Genomic DNA, 12,638 nt, shown 5'->3' with positions numbered 1-12,638 from the left:
TAATTGAAAATACGACGACCATAAGTAACTGATGACATGTACGCTAATAACATGGTGATAGAATTGCACATTTTCTCCAGAGGGTAAAGGGAATGGCTATGAAGTAAAAAAAAAAGAAGATAACTAATGTTACATCATGTTGGCTCATTTGGTAAAGAGGCTTTAGGTTATTGCTGAGACATTATAATAAAACATGAGCTGAAGACTGTCTGGTAGCAATAAGAAGCCATTCCAGTACTTTAACAGTCTTGACATATATTGTGCAAATAATATGGCAAGGGCAGCATTACACTATACATTTTCCTTTTCTTCTTTGAGAGGAATAAGTGATTGCACGCATGTGGTTTCAGGAAATTATAAAATACAAGCAGAAAATCAAGGAGCATGGTCATGGACAAAGATGGAGGCCACTGTGGTTCTGTCTCCCTCTAATCATGGAGGTGTGATTTGGCAGAAGTAGTTTGTATCCTCTGAAAATGAATGTATGTGTATAAGCTCACCGTAATGTGTCCAAGTGGAAACTCCTGATTGTGGTTCGTGTCACTTTTATTTTTGTTTAGCACAGGACCAGCAATTTTCATTTATTCAAGACATTGCAAATATACAACGGTAGGGGGCGATAATGCTCTAGCTGGGTGACATCCCTCATTTAAAACTGACAAGGAAGGAAGACAACAACCAATCAAAGCAGATGGGGTGGGAGTCAACGCGGAAGTGGGTTTGCCAAGCGCCAATGGGGTCGTGAAGAGAGACAGCGAGAGGAGTAACGCGGAAGCGGAAGTGGCGAATTCAACACATCGCGGAAGTAGCAGCAGCGCAGCGCCTGTCTGACGCGTGTGTTTGCCCTTTGCCCCTTTCTTACTTTTGTTAGCATAAAGTGCAAACACACACGGAGCTGTGTGTGGTGCAAATATGTCGGCAGGCGGAGAAGCTGTGTTACGCGCGCTGGAGGCGCCGCTGTTCTGGCTGGGAGCCGTCACCGCGGCCTGGCTGACGCTGAGCACCGTCTACCGACTGCTGACTGGAATCAGGCTGTGGCTGCTGGGCAACGGGCGGCTGGTCTCACCGTCCAACCTGGGGAAGTGGGCAGGTGAGACCGTCCAACCCTTTAGTTCAACAATACAACAGTCTGCCGCGCACACACACAGATGTGATCAGACATGAATAACACATTTGACTACAATATGAACTGATACTTCTTCCTTCGTCAACAGTGTTGTACAATATTCAATTGTTTATCCTGAAAACCAAACACTTTTGTAAAACGCTATTATTTTGGACATCTTATAGAAAGGGTCCTTAAACACCCAGTTTTCACCCAGTGCTGTAGAAAGAGTAGCAGTGGATCTGTCTCCGTTATCTTGTGAAACCCTCTGTTTAGTCTCAATCCGCACTCACTGATATTGTGATATGTCTTTTACCAGTTTATGTCCTGTCTGTGTCTTGGTATTGACATTATTAATAAATGTTGCATGTACTTAATGTTTCTAATATCTAATTGTTAATATTATGCCCAACAAATTATTTCTGCTGGTGGAAAATCAACGTGGCATGTTTTCATTAACTTTTATGTGCCCTCTTATGTTCAGCAGTTAGTCTACACTTACTATATAACACCCATTTGACCCACATAATGCCTCTAGTTTCAACTCATATTTTATCTTTTAGACATTACATTTCTTACACATACAAACAAGTTTACAAAGTAAAGATAAGAGTCAAGATAAAAGACGGTTGAGCAATCCTGGCCTACAAACCTTGAGCCTGTCTGTAGCTGCAGTTATGATTGGGAAATGCTTATGACACATAGATTTGAGTTGTTATACTTTGTTAAATATGTAGTTTTAACAGAGTGAGGCAGTGGGCAGTGAGGCAGTGGCTCAGTGGGTAGTGCTTCCGCTTGGGAACCGGAGGGTCGCTGGTTCGAGCCCCTGCCGAGGTGACCTGAGCAAGGCACCGAATCCTCAATTGCTCCCCCCTCTGCGAAGGGTGGTAATGTAATGTAAGTCGCTTTGGATAAAAGCGTCTGCCAAATGATCGTAATGTAATGTTACAGCTTATATTGGGAATCCAGACAGATTTTTGAATATAATCTTAAACTGCAAATAAAGCAATCATTATTATTTTAATATGATTATTTGTTATAAATATGTTTTTAACTCCACATTTTCTTTTATGTAATGTGTAATGTAATGTTTTTCTAGCTGTGAACAGCCTGTGCAGTATTGTGCTGCTCTTTTGTGCTGCACCACTCTTGTGTGATAACTTCGACTTGACCTGAGTGTGTGTTTGTGTGTATCAGTACAAGCTTGAGATTACAAGGTCTTGTCCTTCAGCAGATATGAAGTAAATGGAATGTACTATTCCTTTTTGTACTCTGCAGTACTTTTGAAATGAAAACAAAAACAAATTGGGAAGGACATCTTTCAGTTTCGTCTGGTGGAAACTGTAGCAAATCCGGTGGCTGGATTATGGTGAGAAAGGATTGAATGGATCAGGATGAGTGCTGTCCATCTGTCCAGCCTGCTCATTGACTCTAATAGATTATGTTGCTTGCAAGTTGGACTTTTAGGGTTCTGATAAAGAAAGCTGTGGGACCGTATGCAGAGTGGCATCAGATAGGAGGCTACCAGAGAATCCTCACATGTTGGAGGATGTGAACTACTGTTGTTTATCTTTGTGTTTCAACAGCTGAAATAAAAATATGCCTTTTGTTTTAAAAATAAATATTGTATCACATGCAAAACATGTCAGTTGTGTGATATAAGGCTTTATTCCTCTACTGGCGTCACTCAAAAACCATCTCACTGACCTGGACTGGATTTAGAGGACACCTTGATTATGTAACAGGACTATACTCATTCATAAATGAGAGCAAGGATCCATGGGATTCTGTTTCATTCAGCCGTGCGTGCGCACGTGCACGCGTGTGTGGCCGAAACCACAATATCAAAAAAAAAAACAGCTGCAAAAGATAAAGATCCTACCTGCATTCTCATCACTCACGGCTGGCATTACTTCATATTGTCTTGCCACAACATCCTCACATGACGGCAGTTCTGCTAGTATCTGTTATTTAGATGTGAATTCAGAGTTGTGGCTGTTGGAACGGTTGTGGTGAACAGTCGCCTCTTTCTGAGGTAGTTTCTTCTCTTCGCTAGCACAGCAACTGAAACAGAAGCACATTGTGTTGGGCGTTTACAATCCCACACTGTGCATGGCTGTGAGCTCACTTTTATCAGTCACAAAACCTTAAGCTTCTTTTAATATTCCACTTACATGTGTTGAACACAAATTGAATACAAACAAGTATGGAGATGGGAGCCTGCTGAATGTCTTTGCTCCCCTGTGTGGAGAAGCATTTCACATCCTCAGATGTCTCCCAAGGAAGCTGATGTACCTGTGTGTCCTACTTAAGAAGAGAGCTTGGGCACCAATGTGACCTGAGCAGGGCCTTGCAGGTTACACAGGGACAAATGTTGTTACAATCTCACACTCCATCCTGCTCCCCCATCCTCTTCCTGTTATATTTAGCCAGAGGTGTGATGAAGAGTTTTCTCTAAAGTGGGGATTTGCTAAAAATAGCCCCTGCTGCTGTCCGTGCCAGGCAGTGGCAGGGCATCCATCCGCATGATTGCCATCAGTGACGGAGAGGACCTCACTTTACCTCTCCTCTGTCTTTCTTATTCTTCCTTAACTGCCCTACATGTAACCGTTCCAGCAGTACATCTCTCTTCAATGACAATGAGCCCTGCTGTTTCTCTTCTTTTGTTTGGATTAAGTTGTTGCTGCTCACAGTGCCAGTGTTTCTTTCCCTGGTCTTCATGTTCATTTCACACTAAAGAAAGATATATATATCTTTGACTAGTTTGGGAATGGCTGTTTCTTACAAATGTGTAAAGTATTGTTTGGGTTTGCAGTGGAGGAGTTAAGGGAAATTATTTTTGCTTATGCAGTGACCAATGACTTTCCTCCTTGTTTTTACATTTCAGTTGTGACTGGAGCCACAGATGGAATTGGAAAAGCCTATGCAGAAGAGGTAAGAGTCCCTGGGCTCTGTCTGATCTCTCCACCTGGTTTAATGTCACTATCTCTTACACATTTTCATCTACAAACTAAATAATGTTCTGACTTAACTTCCTGAAGAGTGTATCTTAGACCAGTGAAGGCCACATGCACCAGCTCTGTAGTTGACAGCGTTTTCTCCACAGCTTGCTCGCAGAGGCTTTGCGATCGTGCTGATCAGCCGCACCCAGGAGAAGCTGGATGAGGTAGCCAAAGCAATTGGTAGGTTGTTTACTTTTACACTGCATTTTTTTTTTCCCCTATTGTTGAAATTGATTGTGTACACAAAGATGAATTTTTGCCCTAAAGTGAAGTTGTCTGTAGAATTGTCTGTTTAAACCTCTGTGAAATGCAGAAGTGTATAGCTTTGTATTCATCTGTTTCATCAATCTTACTATTTGCAGTCGAGGGAAACCAACAGTATGCTTTCTGTGCTCCACAAGCATAAGACTAATATAGTGCGTCCATTGAGTACGACAGCTGGATAGTTTGAAATTCAGTTTTCCTGGCCCATGCTGCAGTTCAGTGCAATGTTTTGTCTTACAATGGATATGTACGCTTGTATCTGACACTTTGATAGTCTGGTAAGATTAAAAGTCATTGTATTGAACTGTTCCTTTACTGAATGGAGTTTGAGCTTTATTCTTAAATGATGTTGGATGGAGTAAAACCCTCCTGTTGGAGTGAATATGAAAGCAGATTTTAAGTGATGCATATCCTGATTGAAGTAAAGGCTAATGGCAGCAATGGCTTTATCATTGTCCCTCTGCACTGCTTTCCTCTTTCCAAGTTACCAACTTTATTAGCAATGTGCCCCCATACATTGATGTGAGCACTGATAATGAGGAACATAAATACTGTTCCTCAGATATAACTGATAAAGGTTTGTGCATATTTGTATTCATAGAGAGCAAATGTGGGGTGGAGACCAAAACGATTGTAGCAGACTTCAGCGCTTTGGACATCTACACTAAAATTGAGGATGGACTTGCCGGACTGGAGATTGGTGTACTGGGTAAGACTGCTGCTCCCCCTCAGGCTGCAACACTTTAGTGAAACAGAGAACATCTTCTTCGTAGCTGTCGCAGGAAAACTGTGTTATCCATGGCGATACATTTTTAAAAATTCATATCCTGATGCAGTTTAATTTTGCATTGCTTCTTTAGAACTTTGCTGCCCTCCTAAGATTGGAAAGAGTAATGACAATGTGAGCCTTAAGCATCAAGATATGTTTGTATAATACATTGTAATGTATTTTAAACATGATGGTGTCCCTAATTTTCTCTTTTGTCAACAGTGAACAATGTTGGAATGTCCTATTCTTATCCTGAATTCTTCGCGGATATCCCCAATCTGGACAGTGTAAGATTTCAGATTTTAAAACTCGTGTAACTCATTCATGCTAGAAAGTATAAACACACATCCATAGAGAGCTTTGATTGTTTAATGGTGCCGTTCCGATCTGAACCTAGACAGGACCGGCACATCAAACCAACTGATTTGAATTGATATTTTGTAATGCTTAGAACATATATAGTATATGGTTTAAAACAAAAGTAGCGAACACAAAACACACTCAAGGTGTATTAATGCTCCTCTTGTTCCTCCTTTTTGCAGTTCATTGACACTCTGGTCAACATTAACATAACTTCAGTATGCAAGGTAAGTGAAGTGCATGTGGTTTGACTGAAAACCTTTTAAGTAATATATTCTTTAGACTTAGGGCAGTTGCATTCATTTCCATATTTCTTATAAATTGGACGTCCCAACAGGATATTACATTGGGACAGATCATTCAGAAGAGCACCAATGAAGTCATAAGATGGTGGTATTTAAAGAGCGATTGGTCTTAAGTTAAAGACAGACAGTTTTAAACCTGCACTCATTAGATTAAGATTCGTTTTCAGATTTTCGTTGGGTGTGTGTTCTGAAATAGAGGCCCATTATTACAGGAATAAGTGTGTAACTAAAGAAAACTTAAACAATGTGCTGAATTGTGTTCTCTCTTAAACACACGCACGCACGCACACGCACACACGATCACACACAGTCCAAACGACAGTACCCCCTTAAACACTTGCTTTATGTCATTGAGTGGCTTTTAATAGCCCCCTCTGCTATCATTATCCATTCCTTTGTCTCTCCTCCCTTGCCGCTACTCCACACACACACACACACACACACACACACACACACACACACACACACACACACACACACACACACACACACACACACACACACACACACACACACACACACACACACACACACACACACACACACAGATAAAACTGTAGGTAGCACAACCCACTCACAATTACAATCCTCCCACTTTCAGGGATTCCATTTTCTCTCGTTCTTTGATTCCATTTCTTACACTCCTCTCTTTCTGTCATTTATAGATGACACGTATTGTCTTACCTCGCATGCAGGAGAGGTGAGTTGTTCCTCACTTCAACAAGTGATTATTAAAATAATTGTGAGTAGTTAACACACCTCCACACACTGGATGCATGAAGCAGCACATCAAACTGAAGTTGGCAGTAAAAGAGCTTTCTAGTTTGAGGCTTCATAAGGGCTAGAGAATGTTGGATGTGATCAAGTTTGAAGATGAAGCCCAGTTTCATTTAAATATTACGACAAACTAATGAATGTAATATCTATTGTGATATAATATCTGGGGGTTTTTGTATTATGATTTGGTAAAGTTATGTGATAAACTTTCTCTCTTGATTGGACCTTTTATCTGTTTGGTCTTCATATCCGCTAAACCCTTTTTTCTTTCAGAGAACGTAGCGCCCACCACTTTCATTTTGATTGGAAAAAGCAGCTAAAGTTGTTTTTGGTACTGATTTAGGTCCTAATATCAAGACTCATCTCCCTGTTCTATTCACATTGGGTTTACAGTTTACCGGTTTGATTCAATTCATACTTATTTATAACATTACTATAAGCTTGAGGTTCCAGTAGCTTCAGCAGGTTTCTGAATCCATCGTTGTCCACGTCGTTGTGACTCATTGTGACTCATTGTGACTTTGTGTTTTCAGGAGGAAGGGGGCCATCCTCAACATCTCCTCTGCCAGCGGAATGTACCCTTTCCCTCTCCTTACTGTCTACTCTGCCTCTAAGGTGCGTGCCAGAAGAAAAACATCATCAAAGGCTCTCACATGTCGGGCTCATGACCTTTTCTCCAACAAAATGTGTTTTGAAGTGTGATCTTTAGAAAGGGGCGCACACAATGTTTTTTGGCCCGGTACTAAAATTAGAACCAGTGGGTTTCTGCCCGTGTTCATTGTTTGGGGTGAGATATGAGCTGCAATTTTCAGATTTTTGTAAATGGAATCTCTTCATGCAGAATAGTTCCGTTTCACTTTTTGGAATGAGAGAGAGCACGATGGTCAAATGTGTATGTGTGCGACACATTGGGGCCTGTCTGAATTCACAGTTACTACACATAAGAGCACATGTAGGCTGAATCTGAACTTTGAGGTGAATCTTAAATTTCACTTTAACGTTAAGATTGTGGTTGAGATGTTTATGTTTATTACATTTTCAATTTGTTTTCTGTGAAGTGTAGATGATGGCTTGTTGTCAAAATGATCAAATGTCTTGGATTCTATTTTTGGAAGTTTTTCATCTTTTAAAACTGATAACTTCCAAAAATGGATTGCGCTTAACCTCCCAGATGTGTTCCAGGCATATTGCGAACTTTAAAAAAAACTTTTAAAGTCAGTTTCTAAGGCAATACAAGCTCAAACAGTTGTTTATGTGAACTCATCAGGAGCCATTGAAGAGAAAGACAAACTCTTGTTTTTGTGTCACCCCACAAATTGAATTCATTTGTCAACACAATAAACCCTCTATGTGATCCACAGCAGCCAAAGTGGAGTCATGGTGATAATCTGTGAGCTGATTGATCAGCAGCATATGAAATACCCGCTAACAAACTCATCATCCATGTCTTACTGTGCTTTAGGGCCTTTTAACAACAGTGTTGCCTTTAGCTCAAATGTCCCATTGAGATTCCAGGGCAAATTGAATCGGAGGAGTTATACGTCTCAATTGTTCATCTGTAAGTAGACACAGTGACAGAAGAGCAAAGGCGTGGTGATTAAATTACTCGGGAGTCCGGACTTACAGTTCATCATAAAGTCATCTTTATACTCCACACTTAGTCGATTAATGTCCTGTAGGACAAAATCCATTTTGCCTCACAGTTTCAGTGACTGTTCATGAGGCTACATTGAGATTTAGTGGAGTATCTGAAAGGAGATGTAAATCATGAACATACAAAGTAAATATTGAACCCCGTACACTTTTGCCCAATGAATAATTAGAGTAAAACACATTGAAATCCCTGGTGCAGTCTTCACACGCTGCTGATCCATGTATCAAAGTCTCAGTTTGGGGAGTAGCTCTCTCTCTCTCCCTCTCCCTCTCTCAATTTTGGTGGCTTTTGGTGTTGAATGCAGTCTTTTGCTTGTTGGAAATCCAGATTTGTCTTTAATTGCATTGTTTTCTTCTCTGTAGGCATTTGTGGATTACTTCTCACTTGGACTGAATGCTGAGTACAAGGGCAAAGGGATTATCATCCAGGTAAATCCACCAACAAAGCTTTGTTCTGTTGCTACAGGTTCCACATGGCTTCAGAAATATTTTCACAGTTCAAACAGGCAATATTGTAACTCTGAATGCTCCTCAAACTCTCATTTTTAAACAGCTATAATAGGTGTCATTTGAAGGAGAACCCTCATTAATCTTAAGCTTAATGAATAAGTGTTTGCTGATATATTGCCAAACCATAAAAGTGAAGTGCTCACCGTTTATGTAACCACCGTGGTTTCTCTCTCTCTCTCTCTCTCTCTCTCCAGAGTGTTCTGCCATTTTTTGTGGCAACTAAGCTGAGCAAAATCCGACGGGCCACACTGGACAAGCCGAGCCCCGAGCGCTACGTAGCAGCAGCACTTAACACTGTGGGACTCCAGAGCCAGTCCAACGGCTATCTGCCCCATGCCATCATGGTAAGTGTGTGTGTGTGTGTGTGTGTTTGATGGGATAGTTCTTGATGAGTACCTCTGAAATAATGTATCACCCATCAACCGAAGTCAAAATAGTGAAGTTCTGAGGACTTTGAGATGAAACAATTGCAGCTATTGAAGAGGTTAGTGCCATTCTTTCTTCCGGTAGTTCTTCTCAGTTCAGCCTTTGAAAAACAAGCAATTTCTTATTTTCTGGTGACGATTCCCTGAGGAAGCATGCTTTTCTCTAATGTATGCAAAACAACAAGAGTGCAGAGTCTCTTTTACTGACAGAACGGAGTTTGCTCGTCAAAACACAATCAATTGTACCGTGTTTCTCTGCTTTTCTAGGCTTGCGTATTGAGTGCTTGAGTTTGGAGTTCCAGTAAGTGTAGCAGAAACGTTTTGTTTCAGTGTGTAGAAAGAAAATGCATAAAAGGGATTTAATACTGGTGTTTGGTCCACGCTAGAGATGTGAGCGTGTTGTTCTGTTCATTGAGAACGACTGGGAAGGTGCTAAACATGCCTCAGCCAAGTCTGAACTGTAACCCTGCCCTGTTAAGTGAATGACAGCAAAGGTAGGGGAACTCCTAACACATCTGGTTTCTTTATACAAGTAAACTGATCTGGTTTAGCGTTGGGCTCATCTGAATAATTGAGGATAGAGACGATGCTAGTTGTGGCGCTCTCCCGGCGTCCGGGTCAGAAACCTCATCAGACGGCGATTTAACTTTATACAAAGCAGTTTCCAACAAGCTCATCTCCATTCTCTGGAATTAATGTTGTGTCAACAGCAGCGGGAAGCATCAGTCAAACAGTAAACATCCCTGAAATAATGGAGTGGGACCCTGGCAGTATTGTCTGCATTCTAACACCGGCGTCTTTCTGCAGAGGCTGCCGAGGTGCAACAGTAGTTTCCTCCTGCCAGTGTTTACACGCAGTACGACACGCTGCGGAACTAGCTGACCTGAAGAACAATCATTAATTTTACAAGATACATCTAAATAAGGACAAACAACGATCTATCAACAAACACACCAATCACACCCTGCTAATAGAATATTCTTTGAACCTGTGCTGTTGACACTTTTTTGTGAACATAAAGCTGAGTCGGCTCAGATCCTTCCTCTCACTAAACCACAAGCTGCAATCGTTTTGTTCTGATTATCCCTATAATTGTGATGATAATGAGTATCGTATAATTCCTCTCTCTTGAATTGTGTGGCAAAATCCTTCCTTCCGCCCGCCTTCCTGTACAAATTCACACATCTCTCACCAGCACTGTACAAATTGGCACTGTCGATCTGACTGGGACTCAAATACATACATGCATTCGTTTACACTGGAAATTGTGGAATGAATTCAATTCCACAAATGAAATTATTCCTCAAATTTAGCAGGCAAACTTCAAACAAAGTGAATTCAGCCTGGTTTGTTACAGGTTGTTTTTTTCCATTGCATTTCCTTGCTACAGTTGCTCTTGAGAGATTTCAAATTCACAATTTATGTTTAATCTGTTTGTCTAATCAATCTGTTTACCGGGAAATGCCACCATCTTACTGTGATTGTCCTCACTTAGGGCTGGGTGACGACAACGCTGCTCCCTGCCAAGCTCCGCACCAGCTATTTCATGGGGATGGGCTTGTCTCAGCGCGCTCGCTACCTTAAGAAGCAAAAGCAGGGATAGATCAGCCGCAGCACACGGCCGCAGGAGTGCACAGAGGGGACCAACAGCATGAGTCAATCGTCCAGCTAGCAACATCACGGACCAAGAACCAAAAACAACCCAGATCCTTTCCTCTGAGACTCCAATTCATAGATCTGAAGCACGGAAGGGTGGACTGTTCATCAGGGGATCAGCTTTATTTACCTGAAAACCATTTACCAAATCCCAAAACAAACCTGTTTGTCAAAGCTTCATTAACGTAGGCTTGTGTTTGTGTGTGTGCCTGTGTGCCTGTGTGCGTGTGAGGGGGGAGGGCGGGGGCGAGGAAGTACTTCTACTGTGAGTCTAACCTGTAGCAGTAAAAACTGAGCACTGGATTCATCAAAAGACAGCAAGTATAAAGTGATTCTGCAAATTTACTGTACTCTTTAAAGCACTTCATCACAGTATTCTATGCTTTTAAAAGGTTGTGGTGTGTTCTCGTTTACAGGCACTAAAGGTATTTCAGTCTTATCTGTGTGACGTTTAATTGTATTTACATGTTTCTCATAAATATTCATTACCAACTCATTAAGAACATGAGGTTGACAAATGCAGCCTGCTGTGTTTTTCATAAATAACATTACAATGTTCCAGTCTAGAAACACACGTAACAATGAGAATAATATAAGTATAATATGGCCCCTCTAACGTTTTCCCTAACAATATAGATGTGTTGAGTGAAGGAGGAGAAGCTTTTGAGTAAACAGTAGATATTCACTTACATTCATACAATGGGCCGATCTTTCAGGAACACAGAGTCCTAAAATAACTAAAGACCAACCTTTAAAATAGATGGGACCTATTTATTTGAGCCAAAATACATCTGCAGCACAATAGGAGTTGTGTTGAAAGTCTTCATTTTCCCATGACCTGGTCTTATATTGAAGTGTGTATACAATATGTCATCAGTTGCGTAACATTTTACTTGTCTCAGCTTTCAACTTTGATATGATTAGAGAGTTTACTGACTAGTCTTTAACTGTATGCTGCAGTATTTGTCTTTCCAGTCACAAATAAATCAGCTCTTCACATAACTTCATCCATTTTGCTGTCTGTCGTGACTTATTACTCTTAACTTTTTATCCCACAAACGTGATTTTCACTTAATGATATAAGCAATAAATGGCCTTGAAAGGATTACAAATCTTTTCTTTAAGACTGAAAACTACTACATACTGTTTCTACACATATGCCAACACCACAAGATCATTGTATTCACATCCAATACTAAGTAATTCTGTGTTCTAGCCTCTACACACTTCTTCTGTCTCAGGATGTCTACAAATTAGCTATTTCCTTTCACAAGCTATCACTACGCTCCAACAACTTCCTTTAATGGATCCCATTATTCATCACCACTTTTCACAGCCCGTATGAATGTGTTGCTTTTTCATGTTCTCCCTCCTCCCCTACCAGCATTATCATCAGGTTCCCATGCCAACTGTTACTGAGAGATTATTCCGGAGCACTGCTATGGAAGCTGCCGGAAATGTGTCGTCGCTGAGAATGTAGGAGGGGAAAAAGCGTGGTGTGTATGTGTGTGTGTGGGAAGGGAGGGATGCCCAAAGGAAGAAACAAGTGGGTTGCAGAGATGTATATAAAGATGAGATGAGCTGAGAGGAGCTCAGAGTCCACAACTCGCTCATCGCAGCTTCACAGCAGTGTTTGAGAGCAAAGAGCTGATTGGAGAAGGAGCACAACGGAGCTGGAAAAGCACCTCATCAAACAGCACCCACAGGATCCAGTATCAAGCGGCTCTGTCGGTGATTGAGGAGAGACTGACACTTGAAACTGCCACATTCACACAAAAAACTAATCTAATCAGCTTCACCAGATTTCTCCAC

General features: G+C 41.2%; 1 protein-coding gene across 1 annotated transcript; it reads left to right on the top strand.

The window, feature by feature from the left end:
* Positions 1 to 766: 766 nt before the first annotated feature.
* Positions 767 to 11,837, top strand: hsd17b12b (hydroxysteroid (17-beta) dehydrogenase 12b). Its single transcript, XM_076155924.1, has 11 exons — positions 767 to 1,090; positions 3,993 to 4,039; positions 4,212 to 4,287; positions 4,973 to 5,080; positions 5,363 to 5,427; positions 5,683 to 5,727; positions 6,471 to 6,505; positions 7,116 to 7,197; positions 8,599 to 8,664; positions 8,940 to 9,089; positions 10,666 to 11,837. The coding sequence occupies exons 1-11, from the start codon at positions 913 to 915 to the stop codon at positions 10,771 to 10,773; spliced, it is 960 nt and encodes a 319-aa protein (XP_076012039.1). The 5' UTR covers positions 767 to 912; the 3' UTR covers positions 10,774 to 11,837.
* The last annotated feature ends 801 nt before the right edge of the window (positions 11,838 to 12,638 follow it).

Source organism: Genypterus blacodes, unplaced genomic scaffold (genome assembly GCF_046128005.1).
Source record: "Genypterus blacodes isolate CSIRO-AG114 ecotype Tasmania unplaced genomic scaffold, CSIRO-AGI_Gbla_v1 ptg000067l_1, whole genome shotgun sequence".
In the NCBI taxonomy this organism is placed as follows: Eukaryota; Metazoa; Chordata; class Actinopteri; order Ophidiiformes; family Ophidiidae; genus Genypterus; species Genypterus blacodes.
The sequence above is the reverse complement of the archived record's forward strand: the minus strand, read 5'-3'. Positions and strand labels throughout refer to the sequence as shown.

Excerpts from the sequence above, each read along its gene's own strand:
- hsd17b12b (XM_076155924.1), top strand. The coding sequence starts at position 913 with ATGTCGGCAGGCGGAGAAGCTGTGTTACGCGCGCTGGAGGCGCCGCTG. Across the intron at positions 5,081-5,362 it reads ACTGGAGATTGGTGTACTGG|TGAACAATGTTGGAATGTCC; the intron begins GTAAGACTGCTG and ends TTTTGTCAACAG. Across the intron at positions 9,090-10,665 it reads ATCTGCCCCATGCCATCATG|GGCTGGGTGACGACAACGCT; the intron begins GTAAGTGTGTGT and ends GTCCTCACTTAG.